The following is a 15,700-nucleotide window of genomic DNA, read 5'->3' as shown; positions in this document are numbered from 1 at the left end:
CTGTATTGTATCATTAAAACACATGCCATGATTTTGTACAGTAAATGTTTTCAAGATAACCTTACTGCACCTACAATATTAGTCTCCCTCTATGTTTCTCCTTTATGTGGACATAAATAAATGGTTACACTGTGCGTGTGTCTGCGTCTGTGCATGCGTGTGCGTGCGTACGTGCGTGTACAGTAGGTCCGTCTGCGCATACTGCCCAGCTCGGAGCAGGACATGCTGTATAATTTCTACCCCCTGATGGCGGGCCACTCTCCCCCAGCTGAGTAGCAGCCTGCCTCCATGTCCCCAAACCAACACAACACACAGTGAGATGGTTCAAACCGCAATCTTCATAAGTAGTGTGTGTGCGTGTAGGTAACACACACACACACACTCTGAGATGGTTCCTACCGCAACGCATCTTCATAAAGGTCACGCACGCACGCACGCACGCACGCACGCACGCACGCACGCACGCACGCACGCACGCACGCACGCACGCACGCACGCACGCACGCACGCACGCACGCACGCACGCACGCACGCACGCACGCACGCACGCACGCACGCACGCACACACACACACACACACACACACACACACACACACACACACACACACACACACACACACACACACACACACACACACACACACACACACACACACACACACACACACACACACACTCTGATATGGTTCCTACCGAAGTGGTTCTCCTCCTACTTCACCGACCGGACCTACCAGGTTTCCTGGAAAGGTCTGCTATCATCCCCCCGAACCCTCCAAACTGGGGTCCCACAGGGATCTGTACTTGGTCCCCTCCTTTTCTCACAGTACACTAAATCCCTTGTCACTATCATCTCCGCTCACAATATATCATATCACTGCTACGCCGATGACACACAACTGTTTCTATCCTTCCCCCCCTCTGCCTCTCAGGTGGAAGAGCGCATCACTGCATGCCTGGCTGACATCTCACAGTGGATGTCCTCCAACCACCTCAAGCTGAACCCAGACAAGACTGAGCTTCTCTTCTTTCCAGCTAAGTCCTGCCCTATGCGGGAGCTAACTATTTCCGTAGACAACGCCCTGGTAACGTCTGTCCCAACAGCCAGGAACCTTGGTGTTGTCCTGGACAGTCAGCTCTCGTTCAAAACTCACATCACAGCTGTCACTCGATCTTGCAGGTTCACACTCTATAACATACGACGAATTAGACCGTTCCTCACCCAGGAATCAGCCCAGCTCCTAATCCAGACAACAGTCTTGTCAAAACTCGACTATTGTAACGCCCTCCTTACTGGCCTACCGGCATGTGCAGTTAAGCTTCTCCAACTGATCCAAAATGCCGCAGCTCGCTTGGTCTTCAACCAGCCAAAATTCTCACATGTCTCCCCCCTGCTCCGCTCCCTCCACTGGCTCCCGGTCGCTGCCCGCACAGAATACAAAACCCTGATGCTGGCATTCAAAGCAACCAGAGGTATGGCTCCCCCATATCTTGCAAGTATGATTGAACCCTACAAACCCTCCCGCGCACTCAGATCAGCCAATGCAGGGAAGCTGGAAGTACCCTCACTAAAAACGCCGGGACAACGCTCCACACGTCCCAAACTCTTCTCCCTTCTGGCTCCAAAACTGTGGAATGCACTCCCCGTTGCAGTCAGAACTGCAGCATCACTCCCAAGCATTTGATACAGACTTATAGAATGTTATGTAGACAGCACAATAATTGCATTGTATGTAGTCATAGCACTTCATAGTATATATGTACAGCATAGTATAGTATATATGTATAGTCTATATGTACAGTGTCATTATATAGATATGTTCTAGCTACGTTCTTAGCTTACACATGTTTCTTGATAAATGCTTTTTATATATGTGATGTATTCCCATGCCTTTTGTTCTTGCTTAATGTAAGTCGCTCTGGATTAAGAGCGTCTGCTAAATGCCTAAATTGTAAATTGTAAATTGTACCGCAACGCACACACACACACACACCTTCAAGGTAACACACCATTTACAATTTACATTTATCACCTTATCTCATTTACTGACAGAATTGATTCTCGCTGCGCTTAAGCTTCTGCCACGTTTTTTCAGGCGGTTTTATTTCGAAGACCCCGAAATTCATGGCCCCTGAACCGGAAGTAAAATTGGCTAGGCATATTTTTAGCCTCGATCTCGAAGTCAGGTTTTAAATATTCAGACGGAGGGGAACCTTTTCACTGACGGACCATAAACAACCTCAACCAATAATAGCCGGTGACACGTTTTAGCAAAACAGTGTTTTATTAGAAATATCTGGTATAAAAATGATACATGCTCTACAACATTTTCATATGTTTCTCTATAGATGATCCATAAATATCCCAGGCACTGTAATAATCCTCTTTTTTGTATAGCTTTCTTTTTTGTTTTGTTTTAGTTTTTTTTTTAATAAGTTCAGTACATATAAAGCAGACATGATCATTTTTTTAAATAACGCACATTAAAACTTGCCATTTAAATTCTGTCATCACTCACATACTCTATTTTTAATTTAAATGTTTTGCAACACAGACAGAGTGTGTGTGTGTGGGGGGGGGGGGTGTAAGGGGTATTTCACTTTTTAAAACATGTCTGCGTTCATTTTAACATCTACCGTGTCGTCTGTGTTTCACCCCAGACTGCTTTAAAGTTCCTTGATTCAATGTTTAGATATTTAATATTAATCTGATTAGATACGCTCCCTTCCTACAGGATATGAAGGTCCGACGTACTAACAGTCCAACAGGCATTAGTTCCGACACCCTACCCAAAACCAAATCCACCTAAACCTAACCTCACAGGAAGCTAAGGGTTAGTTTTAACCTGCCACGCATGCTGGGAGCCACTGGTTAATTTTAACCTGCCACAGGTTCATTTGAACCTGTCACATATATCGGCAGCCACGGGTGAGTTTTAACCACAGCCACGGGTTAGTTGTAACGGGCCACGCATGTCGGGAGCGACGGTGTTGTCTGACTAATGTCTGACGGAATGTACTGTATGTCTAACCTAACTTATGCACCCCTGTAACTATAAACTCAATGTTTACCATGTTAGACGCATTGAAAACACACGTCTCTACTTCCGGTGGCTGATATTGTCCTAAGTATAAGTAAGTAAGTCAGAGAGGCTGATTGTTGGTATTAGGCAGGGTGCGGGAGTCTATTCCCCGTTTCAATGCGCTAGACCTCTGGGAGATGGAATGCTGAGGTGGAGGGCAACACCTACCATCAGCTCCCAGTACTTACAACACCACCTACCATCAGCTCCCAGTACTTACCGCACAACATCGAGCGATGCTACTCATACGCTGAGTTGGCGTTGGTCGGGATCGAACCCATGACCTTGTGGTCAAAAGGCAAGTGATCTACCGATTGAGCTACCTGGACACAAATGAATGTTACTCATTGTACTGTAAATACACGTCCCTGCTTATTGAAACACGTCTGCTTCCGGTGACTGATATAGTTCTTCCAATGAATGTTAGACCATTGAAAACACACGTCTCTGCTTCCGGTGACTGATATTGTCCTTCTAATGAATACTAGACTCGTTGAAAACACATGTCCCTGCGAGGGGACCTTTAAAACAAAAATCAAAATATTGAATTAAGCAACTTAAAAAACTGTCTGAGGTGAACACAAAAGCCTGAGTAGACGTTAAAATTACCCCGAAGACTTTTGAAGTGATGAAACCCTTTTAAAACAGAACGGACAGGGGAGGAGAAAGCAGGAAATCATCAAATTTTACAAACACAAACAATCTCACAAAATACTTTATCAAAACATGGAGGAAAAACAACATTAGCGGGCGGCAACACCTTGGAGCGCAAGAGAATTATATTCATTCAATCAAAATGTTATTTTGTGTTGTTGTTTTGTCATTTGTATTTTTGTTAAATAGTTTCCTCGTGACTCGTGGATATGGCAGCGGCCTCTCAAGTTCTTCACGACATTGTCAGTATGAGACTGACATCATCAGCACGCGACAGACACAACATCGTTTCCGATGATAGCAAAGTTGAAATGAAATGTAAATAAAATATAATGAAATGTGAATTGATCCACTATATTAAAATATCATAATGAAATGTGAACGGATCCACTACTATATGCATTAATGGATCCACTGGTCTCTGCAAATCAAACCCTAGAAACAGTAACGTGTGGTTACGGGCCGACTCTGAATGAGTCCTTCACTCAAAATAAACGTTTGGAAGAGCAGAGTGGGAAGACAACAGCAGAATGACCTTGATGTCTCAAATAAATCGTAACTTTATTCCACAAACTTAAAATACGGAACAAAGTGTGTCCCGTATCAGTTAATTACGGGACACGTCTTTTTAGTTTCCAAGTAGCAATGGTTGGTAGTGTACACTCAGGTAACATGTATTCAATTATAGACGATTCATTTAGACTTACACAACCCAGAATAATAAAATGTCGGTCACGTTGGCTGGCCAGGAAAATGCCACCCTGATGTATGCATGTATGCATGTGTGCGTGCGTGCGTGCGTACGTGCATGTATGTATGAACTGTTAAATACTGTATAGTGTATATAGAGTATACACATATATATATTCCAGGTTTTGACTTTCATAATATCATTGTAACCCTCCCCAGCAGGGGTCAGTAATGAGAACCATTATGACAAAATGTTGCATTCCAAAGACAGACGGACGTTGACATCGTAAACACAGCACACAGTTAAACACGTGATGCAATGCCCACAGCATGCTCTAGATGGCACTGTTTACACAACAAGGTTCTCTGAGAGGAAGGCTTCATAATCATCACCATCACCAACATCATCATCATCATCATCAAACACTTCAGCCATTTTTTTTACTTTATCTTCATATAATTGGTCCTCACTAAAGCCAAATTACAATACTCAAATTATTTCTGTCTCCTCGCTTCCCCCGTCATCTGTCCTCCAGCATAGCAGTGTTACAGTGAAGTCGGTCACCTGCCGAGATATGTGACCATCTTGTGGACTTTGCATCACTTACACGAAGGTCTTTAACACTAGAGTATCTGTGAGGTCTTTCTGACCCATTTTGAGATTTTTAAGTTAATTATCTTTGCCCGTGAATCTCTGAGAAGGTTCGATTCAAATTATTTGTTTTTGGTCATAATGACCGCTGCCTATTTCATCAGGTCACCAATTTCACTGCAAGAAAGAGCATTTGAGTACTGGAATTCAGCTTTAGGCTCTTTTTAGGCGGAAGCGGGCTGTAGAGAAAACAGCTAAATCAAATACCGTTTAGACGACAATGGCATTACCGGGGGTTGAAAACGCAACAAAGTGAAAACCCCTTCCGGAGTGGAAATCCTTGACAACACTCAACGGGGGAATCCGCAATACACGTGACATCATGGCTCACGTCGACTCGCGTCAGGTATGCTTATTATATTGGTGCAGAGCCGAAGACGATATTTTCCAATAGCTAAAGTATAACATAATGTTTAAAACACCAAAAGGGGTTCCCGTCCTGAATGGGTTAAGTCACTGTTGCACCTCCGTCTAAACGCAGAATAAAAAATCACACCCGTGTGAACTGAGTGGTGTAAGGTCTGTCAGCTGTGGTCTGACGTAATGTCTGACGTAATGAAATCACACCCGTGTGAACTGGGTGACCATAGCAAACGTGCTCATTTTTTGAGCACAGACAGACAGACACGTAAACTAACAAAGCCAGTTGTAGGAGTGGTTTACACTTTACACCACTCAAAAAGTGAGAACACAATGGGAATGTGTTGTTTTGTCTAGAGAGCGTTGTTGTCTAAACATGGCCTAATGTTCATTATGAGATGGCACCATTTCTGTCTACTCACTCTGTGTCTCATTGGAGGGCTGTGGACAGTTCAGAAACCTGTCTACTCACTCCGTGTCTCATTGGAGGGCTGTGGACAGTTCAGAAACCTGTCTACTCACTCTGTGTCTCCTTGGAGGGCTGTGGACAGTTCAGAAACCTGTCTACTCACTCTGTGTCTCATTGGAGGGCTGTGGACAGTTCAGAAACCAGTGATGTCATCGATTGGGGAATTTGAGCTAAGAGTCTGCAAGCTTTCTATTCCTGGGATAGGTAGCATGCTAGAAGCCATTGTTCTCTCATTAATAAAACAAATACAAAAGTTGTTTACTTTGAAATGACCCAACATGCCCTACATATGTCATCACTGGTAGGCAGGTTTCTGAACTGTCCACAGCCCTCCTCTGAGACACAGAGTGAGTAGACAGGTTTCTGAACTGTCCACAGCCCTCCTCTGAGACACAGTGAGTAGACATGTTTCTGAACTGTCCACAGCCCACCTCTTAGATGCAGAGTGATTAGACAGGTTTCTGAACTGCCCACAGCCCGCCTCTTAGACACAGTGAGTAGACATGTTTCTGAACTGTCTACAGCCCACCTCTTAGATGCAGAGTGATTAGACAGGTTTCTGAACTGCCCACAGCCCGCCTCTTAGACACAGTGAGTAGACATGTTTCTGAACTGTCCACAGCCCACCTCTTAGATGCAGAGTGATTAGACAGGTTTCTGAACTGCCCACAGCCCGCCTCTTAGACACAGTGAGTAGACATGTTTCTGAACTGTCCACAGCCCTCCTCTGAGACACAGAGTGAGTAGACAGGTTTCTGAACTGTCCACAGCCCTCCTCTTAGACACAGTGAGTAGACATGTTTCTGAACTGTCCACAGCCCACCTGTTAGATGCAGAGTGATTAGACAGGTTGCTGAACTGTCCACAGAGTAAGTAGACAGTTTACTGAACTGCCCACAGCCCTCCTCTGAGACACACAGTGAGTAGTCAGGTTTCTGAACTGTCCACAGCCCTCCTCTGAGAAACAGTGAGTTTCTGAACTGTCCACAGCCCTCGTCTGAGACACAGAGTGGGTAGACAGAAATGGTGGCATATTACGATAATGAGCATTATTGAGGACCAATTATGTGAAGATAGCTTGAAAATGAGTGAAGTGCTCCTTTAACTAATCAATGATGATGCTGATGGGTGTTGCACAGCTCCAAGTTGTTTGACTGCATTCAACTTATTTTTTTGAAATATAATAATTATTATTCTTCATAGTTTTTTTTCCTGTTAACATAACAACACAAACGACTCTGAGACAAACTGAAAATGTTGTGCTATTAGAACACTTCAGAAGGACAAGAGAACAGACTGTAGGGGGCGCCACGTGGCCACTTCAAACCTGCGGCAGGAAAAGTCAAGACAAAACCCTCGACACGTCGCGTCACCGCCACGTCGTCGTCACGGAGAGGGTGAAGAGGGACAAAAACACCTCCCCACCCGCCTGGCCGCTCATCCAAATCGAACACCTTTTCTGTTTATTTTATAGTTGGCGTTCCAATTCTTTGCCCAAAGAACGAGAGGAAAACCAAACCAAACAAAAACAAAAAAACATCCATTCTTTTTTTCCTTCTTTTTTTGCTTGTGTTTTATGAAGTGAGAATCCCGTCTTTTTTTCCCCGCTATCCCGGTATTTCCCAGTTCTGCAGAGGCAGCTGAGGAACCCGTTGGTATTCATGGTTTCGTGGTTCTCCCCCGCGGTGCGGTGGTCAGGTGTTTTCCCCCCCATGGTGCGGTGGTCAGGTGTTTTCCCCCCGCGGTGCGGTGGTCAGGTGTTTTTCCCCCCACGGTGCGGTGGTCAGGTGTTTTCCCCCCGCGGTGCGGTGGTCAGGTGGTCCCTCCTCGGCAGGCAGACAGGCAGGCAGGCGGGCAGGCGGTTCCGTTCAGCTCGGCAGTGGGTTCCGACATGTCGACGTCTCCCAGGTGTTTAGATGGCGTGGTTACTGTAGCTGATGTACGTCTGCTTAGAGGCCAGCGCTGGAGGAAGTGACAAAGTACATTACATTGATTACTGCATTGTCTTCTTTTTTTTTAGCTTTACTTCTACAATATTTTACGTTTGACTCCATTTAACCACTTATTCAACCATATTTCAAATATAATGGAAGTAGCAGTTCTACAAGCTCTGCTAATTTCATTATTAGGCTATTGATATGTTTTGAAGAAAGAAGGAACCATGACAATTAACCTCGTTTCCTATGGCCTGTAGGCTATTCAATTCGTCACTGCCGGGGCAAAAAAGAAAAGAGCAGCGGGTGCGGTTGACTGCCACCAACAGCACCAACATTTATATGAATCTATATGAATATCATATGAATATCAAGCAGTGTGTTACATTCATCATCATCATCATCATCATCATCATGTCTGTCTGCAGGGTTAGTGAGGTGATTTCTGCCTCCGGAGGGGGAACAAAGCATGTTATTTAATGGTTGCTGTCGTGCAGAAGCCTTGTACTGTATGTGCATATTTCAACTTTTTACGGTATTTATTTTTTGTTTTTGTTCATGTTCTAGAGCAGTCCCGTTGACGGAATTGACGGATTTAATCATTAATACTTTTAAAAAAGTGTTATTGTTTAAGCTTATATAGTCACTGTTCATTGATTCACTCGTATAGCAAAAATCCACTTGAAAAAAATGCTTCACTGTTCTCAGGTCAAATATTTATGCAATTAAAATGCAATTAATGTTGATCAATTAATTACAAAGACTCCAATTATTTAGATTGTTTTAATCAAGTCTAATTATACCTGCATTGGATCCATTGGAGCAATTCTTTTTAATTTTTTTTCTTTGTCGATTTACAAGGTCTACAAGGTTTACACCCGTCCGTCCCAGACTAAATAACATCTAAATTCAAACAAGACGAAAAGTGTGAAGAGAGACGAATGTTCCCTTCAAAAAATAAATAAATAAATAAACGATAAGACCAAACTGCAACGTGTATTGATTTCTGTTGGAAAAGTTCACTCCTTGCTAATAACCTTCCGTTCTAAAATCCATAGACTTGGAAAGTACATTATTGCAAAACAGTGATGCAAAAGGTGAACTATCATGTAGTTCTATTTAGAGGAAGGGTGAAAATCGGACTTAACAACACTTTGCGAAAGTAGTGGGTAGTCTACTTACAAGAGTTTGGGCTGGAAAGCATTGTACATTTACTTAAGTACTGTACTTAAGTTACATTTTGAGGTATTTGTACTTTACTTGAGTATTTACAATTACCAGTAATTTTACTCCACTACCTCTTGAATCCAAATATTGTACTTTTACTCCACTACATTTATTTGAAAACTTTGGTTACTAGTTACTTTGTAGATTTTCATTAATATTACAAAACATATACATTAAACACGTCAGCCTAATATACATTTCAGCCATTTGAAAATAGCCAATCTACAAGCTTGCATGGTGAGCTTGTAGAGCTTGTAGATCTTACTTTTGGTATGTTAAGTACATTGATGCCAATACTTTTGTACTTGTACTCAAGTCAATTTTGAATTCCCAACCTTAGGTTGCCATTTATTCTCACGCCTTTGATGGCAATTGGAGGCATGTTGTTCCAAAAATGTGTTTAGCAAACATCCACCTGTTTTGTGCTATAACAGGCCAATGTGGAAAGGGTGGGATATATTCCTCTGCCTAGTAGGAAAGTGTGTGAAAAAGTCACGTAAATTGCACTCTGCGTTCATGATTTGAGGCTTTTTGTTCAAAACGGGCCAATCCTGCCAATTTTGGAAGCCAATGTTAGGCAATTAGGATGGAATATGAAATATCAGACAGATCCGGATTTTTTGGGCAGAGGTTTGTCGTTGGCATCCAGGGAGTGTGTGCAAATTTTGGCATTGATGACGCATTGACGGTGCCGGAGATTAGCTGTACGCAGACGGACGGATGGATGGACGGACGGACACACACACCGACGGACGGACGGAGCGCAAAACATACTCTCTACCCATGCCTTCGGCCTGGTGGAGACAATAATAGGCCTACAGGGTTTAGATTAAATATCTGCAACGTTCCTCTTCAAAGGAAAACTTCAACCGCAAAAAATAACCTTTTTCATCTTCTAATTCCACAACAAGCCTTGTTTCCCTCATAGCTGATTACAGAAAAGGTGATTCGACGCACCGTATGGCGCCAACTACAGATGAAGTACAGTAGTACTGTATTTATTCATTTATTTAATTAATCAATCCCATGGTTTTGTAACCCATTTTCCACCCGGTGCCAATAGCCTAAGATGTAATCCTGGGCCCTATTCTCCCTCTGCCAACCTGGGGAGAGCCCCGAACTGAGCTCAGTGCATGAGGAGTGAGCAGGCCGATTCTTATCATCTGACAGGGGGGGTTTCCCCCGGATGGACGTAGCGCGTGGAAGGAACACGTTATTCCAACCCTCCATCAGGCTCCCCGGATGACCATGGGGAGGCAGTATAGAGACCAGGATTATTTTTATTTTGTTTTGTTTTTTGTGAGGGGACACGGGGCGAACATGCAAACTATACAGAAAGGCCCTTTCAGCCAACCCCACCTAGGTTATGGGCACTGATGACGCAGAGGAGAGAAAGCGCACACAGCGTCCCTAGCAGGAATCGAACCCCGGACATTCTAGCTGTGAGGCGACAGTGCTACTGTGACCCTCACATACCAGTTATTGTTATATGTATTTTCACTATACTTTTTAGCCTGTGACCCAAAACAGAATTTAGACATTCTCCTGACTATTTAGTACATTACTTCTTTGCTTCTAATTAATGGACATTTCTTAGATGTTTCTTTTATGAAGTTACAACGTTTTTTTATGTTTTGAAATAATAATTGAAAAAACAAATTTAGGAAATAAAAAAGGGGTCCCATAATGATCTACAAATGGGTTCCGGCCCGGTGTTTGGGACCCAGTGGACTATAGCGTTAGAGTTAGTCAAACCGTTCAGATGCAAAGTGTTCAACTCTTCAACCAACATGCAGAGATCCAGCATGTCTCTGTGCACCAAGCAGCCATGCATGCGGTCAGTGTGATTGAACATAGTTTTCAACCGGAGGGACGTGACGTCCTCAATGAACTGTATTGACAAATACATGATAGATATACACATAGTTTGTCCTGCATTTCACCTAAATGTCTGGAGCAGTGGTCAGCCATATAGCCATATACAGTATCTATACGGTCTCTCTCTCTCTCTCTCTCTCTCTCTCTCTCTCTCTCTCTCTGTGCATGTCAGGCAGGAGTGAGCATGAGCAGAACAATAAAGGGGTGTACGTGTTTTTTTGTGTTTAAAGAGCTCTTCATTGTGATATAATTCATTGTTTAAAGAGCTCTTTATTGTGATATAATTCATTGTTTAAAGAGCTCTTCATTGTGATATAATTCATTGTTTAAGAGCTCTTTATTGTGGTAGAATGAATTGTTATAATTTGATTGTGTATCATGAAAGAGTTGAAATTGGCACACTATAGCAAATCATAACTATATCACAATATATATAGAGCTTTAAACAACAACAATCAACTTTCAGCACCTTTCAAGGGTTAAAAGTGTTCCATCATCATCCATTAAAGTGAGAAGGATGCAACAAGCTTAAAGGTTCTAGTTTTACCTTTGAGGGTCTACAGCCCTCCACTGGGCTCTGGTCCCTCTACAGAGTCTGAAAAAATACACCTTCAGTTTCACAGTGTTTCTACACGGTACTCTGAATGACAGGGTAGACAATACACCTTACAGTGTGTCCAAAATGGAACCTTCATTTTCAGAGTGTGTCAAAATGAACCTTCATTTTCTGAGTATGTCAAAATAAACCTTCATTTTCAGTGTGTTTCAAAATAAACCTTCATTTTCAGTGTGTTTCAAAATGAACCTTCATTTTCAGAGTATTCATTTGCTTGTTTGAGTGCAGCTAATCTCCCAAACGCACTGAACTGTTAATGATACAAAAATAATAATATTAAAGCCATCAGTGGATTATGTTGTGTTTTAACATATTTAATGAAGTGATCTTTGTGAACTTTACTTTACTACATAACTCGACCTTAAAATAATTTAAACAACTTCCTTTCAAAAGTAGCCCAAAAAAAAGAGAGACCACAGGGGGAAGGTTAATGTATAAAACATCTATCAGGAGACCACAAGGGGAGGTACATTACCATAGAAAGGATTGTGTAATTTGTTATGCTATGTTGATTAATTGAACACAATTAACACAATGGTCAATTAGCGTTAATGACAATAACCTTGTGTCCCCAGACTGTCACACAGCTCACTCTTGACCTCTCTATTAGTAATAATAATTCGTATTAATTAGAATTAATTCGTTAATTGACCAACCTTGCGTCTCCAGGCTCTCACACAGTTCACTCTTGGCCTCTCCGTTGGGCCTCAGGCCTCCCTTGGGGTTGAACTTGTTGGACATGGTCGCCGCGGTAACGACGGCCTTCAGGCTGCGCTTGCGCTTGGGCACGTTCTGCTCGGGATGGACCAGGACCACGTAGACTTTGGGCATGTAGAGCATGCCCAGAGACACGCTGGCGCTGAGGCTGACTGAGATGGTCAGAGTGGTGGTCTGGATGTAGAGCTGTAAGGACATAGAGCGGGGAACACATCTGTCACTTTGACCAGTAAAACGTTGGGCATGTAGATCATACCCAGAGAGACGCTGGCGCTGACACTGATGGTCAGGGTGGTGGGTCTGGATGTAGAGCTGTACATAATAGAGAGAGACATATAGAGACATTGGGCAGTATTATGCGTGTCTTAAGTACCAGGTCTTATTACTTACCTTAAGACCTGGAGGCGTGGTCAATGCTGTTTGGCCACTCAGAATAGCCAAATGGCATTGATCACGCCTCCAGGTCTTAAGTTAAGTAATAAGACCTGGTACTTAAGACACGCATAATACTGCCCACAAAGTATAATAGACCTGATAGATAGTCTGGATGTACAGTACATCATACATGTACAGCTGGAAATTATAGAGAGACAAAGTGAGTTATGTTTAACATATCATCTGCACAGGCAAGAAAAAGGCAAAAAAAGCCCTGATATGGAGCGTCAGCAATTGCATTGCATTGCGACGTAGCCTGAACCAGTCAAATAACCAATAAATAGTATAGCGTGTAGATCTCAACCAATATACGTTTTTGGGGCCGCGAAACCTCGCTCAAAATAAGAGACTGTGCTCGTGAATATAGGAGGGGTGGACGATGTCGCTATTCTAATGAGATTTCATCGTTCGCTCACTCGCATCCCTGGCAGTGCGGATGAGGTGTAATAGACTAGAGAGACGCTAGCGCTGAGACTGACAGAGATGGTCAGGGTGCTGGTCTGGGTGCAGCCGCTGTAAATTAAAGAGAGACATATTATGTCTCAAATGATGCGCATGGCTGTCCTGTATACAGAAAATACAGACAATATACAGAGATATTGTGTCTCAAAGATGCACGTGGCTTTCCTGCCACTGGGAAAGAAGTTCCGTCCACTGCACCCTGTTCCTGTGACTCACTGCAATAGAATGCATGAGGTAACAGATTTTATGCGTGCTTTTTGCAGTCAAAAAAAATCACACTCGTGTGAACTGAGTGGTGTAAGGTCTTATATAGACTGATCAGCTGTGGTCTGACGTAATGTCTGACGTAATGAAATCACACCCGTGTGAACTGGGTGACCATAGCAACCGTGCTCATTTTTTGAGCACAGACAGACTAACAAAGCCAGTTGTAAGAGTGGTTTACACCACTCAAAAACAAAAACAAATGGTGACTCAGAGGTTAGCAAACAGCGGCATCTAGTGGCAAAAAGGGGAATTGCGTCATATTACGATCCTTGGCAGTCTGGGCTTTAAAAAATGTTGTGTCACATTACGTCACGCATGCACACACACAAATAGAACTGGAGGTACATTCTCTCCCTCTCTCTCCCTCTCTGACAGTTTGACATGAACAACAACAACACTCTGTATTGTTATGGTGCAACACAACAGCAATTGTCAATCATCACCATATCAACACAAGTGTAGTTTCGGTTGCCTTTTGGGTTCTATTACGAGTTCACCGGCTGCAAAATGACACATTCTTGCTGCAAAATGACACATTCTGGCTGCAAAACATCGTGTTTGACATTCTGCTTTTGTTTTCAGCAGCTGTGACCGCGTGGCTGCTGTTGTTTCTACCGTGTGAGTGTGTGTTTATGTAAGTCTGTGGACAGATATGAGAGTCTGATTGACTGGGGTTGCGTCAGAAAAATCCTATTTATTACATGAGTAAAAGAGTTAAGGTAGATTCAGAGGGTTTCCTGCCGGCCGGGCCTCCCGTCAGGCTTTGGCTCAGTGCAGGGACGTGCAGAGAAAAGAATGAGATCTTGTAGATCAGCTGTTTTCGGTGAGCGAGCCCACATTCTTTAGCTACTGAAGATGCAGCCTACAATATGGATTTTTACACAGGACGACTTATTTTAACGCAAAATGCTACGTTGAAGCACAGGATAGTTCGGAAAAAAGCAATTCTGTATACCTTCTCAGCAGACTGCGACGTTCCAAAGAAGATGGGGATGAAGGCGAGCCACACGATGCAGGTGGTGTACATGGTGAAGCCGATGGGTTTGGCCTCGTTGAATGTCTCCGGGACGCCTCGCGTCTTTATGGCATACACCGTACACGTCACCATCAACAGCATGCTGTACCTATAGGGTTAATTATACATATACAACTATTATACAATATGCTGTACGCTCTTAATCCAGAGCGATTTACAGTAAGCAGGAACAAAAATACATGGTAATACATTGAATACATAAAAATAGTCATCATGAATCATACGTATGCTAAGAACCTAACAGTGGAATGAATATCTTTGTCTACATAAAATGCTATCTAAGTTACATAAGTTGAGCTTTTGCGTATGCCAAGGTTGTCGGGGCAGTGGCAAGTGCTACAGCAAGTGCTACGGGCTAAGATGGAGACTGAAGAGGTGGGTTTTCAGACTACATACGTATACATATACTTATACAAATATAAATCTACTATACAGCATGCTGTACCTACGATTAATTATAGCAAAGGTTGTATGGTCACGAATCACCAATACAAGGTTCCTGGATGACTTGATTCTAGGCTTAAAATAATTGATATCAATATTTTTGAAAAACTCTAAGGGAAAAATGAATGGCTGATTTTTCAGTGGAACCAGAAAACCATGCCCACTGCTATGCCATAGAGGCCCCTGCCGTACGTACCCCAGCAGGCAGATGAGCGACAGGTCAGAGATGTCGCATTTGAGGACTCCGCGGGCGTTGTGGGGGTTGGACGTCCGCTGGTCCGCGTAGTCGATGATGGCCTGGGATGGGTCCACGCCGAACCACACGCACACGCCCAGCAGCTGCACCGAGATCAGGCTGAACGTGATGACCAGCTGGGAGGCCGGCGAGATGAAACGAGGCGCGCTGACCGACAGCTTGCCTGAACACACGCACGCACGCACGCACGCACGCACGCACGCACGCACGCACGCACGCACGCACGCACGCACGCACGCACGCACGCACGCACGCACGCACGCACGCACGCACGCACGCACGCACGCACGCACGCACGCACGCACGCACGCACGCACGCACGCACGCACGCACACACACACACACACACACACACACACACACACACACACACACACACACACACACACACACACACACACACACACACACACACACACACACACACACACACACACACACACACACACACACACACACACACACACACACACACACACACACACACAACTTGCTATTGCATATAGCAGCTGGTAAAAAAC

At 43.7% G+C, this 15,700-nt stretch overlaps 1 protein-coding gene across 2 annotated transcripts in view; it reads right to left on the bottom strand.

The window, feature by feature from the left end:
• Positions 1 to 3,699: 3,699 nt before the first annotated feature.
• The window catches only part of LOC306918488 (metabotropic glutamate receptor 4-like), a 314,226-nt gene continuing 302,225 nt past the window's right edge, over positions 3,700 to 15,700 (bottom strand). For both annotated transcript variants that reach the window (XM_079496079.1, XM_079496078.1), the window contains 4 exons: positions 15,120 to 15,342; positions 14,399 to 14,567; positions 12,219 to 12,465; positions 3,700 to 7,869 (listed from right to left, as the gene is read on the bottom strand). In XM_079496079.1, the coding sequence (XP_079352205.1) occupies positions 7,820 to 7,869; positions 12,219 to 12,465; positions 14,399 to 14,567; positions 15,120 to 15,342 (689 nt within the window). In that variant the 3' untranslated portion in view covers positions 3,700 to 7,819. The remainder of the gene's footprint in view (positions 7,870 to 12,218; positions 12,466 to 14,398; positions 14,568 to 15,119; positions 15,343 to 15,700) is intronic.

Source organism: Electrona antarctica (genome assembly GCF_951216825.1).
Source record: "Electrona antarctica genome assembly, chromosome: 2".
NCBI classification, from domain to species: domain Eukaryota; kingdom Metazoa; phylum Chordata; class Actinopteri; order Myctophiformes; family Myctophidae; genus Electrona; species Electrona antarctica.
The sequence above is the reverse complement of the archived record's forward strand: the minus strand, read 5'-3'. Positions and strand labels throughout refer to the sequence as shown.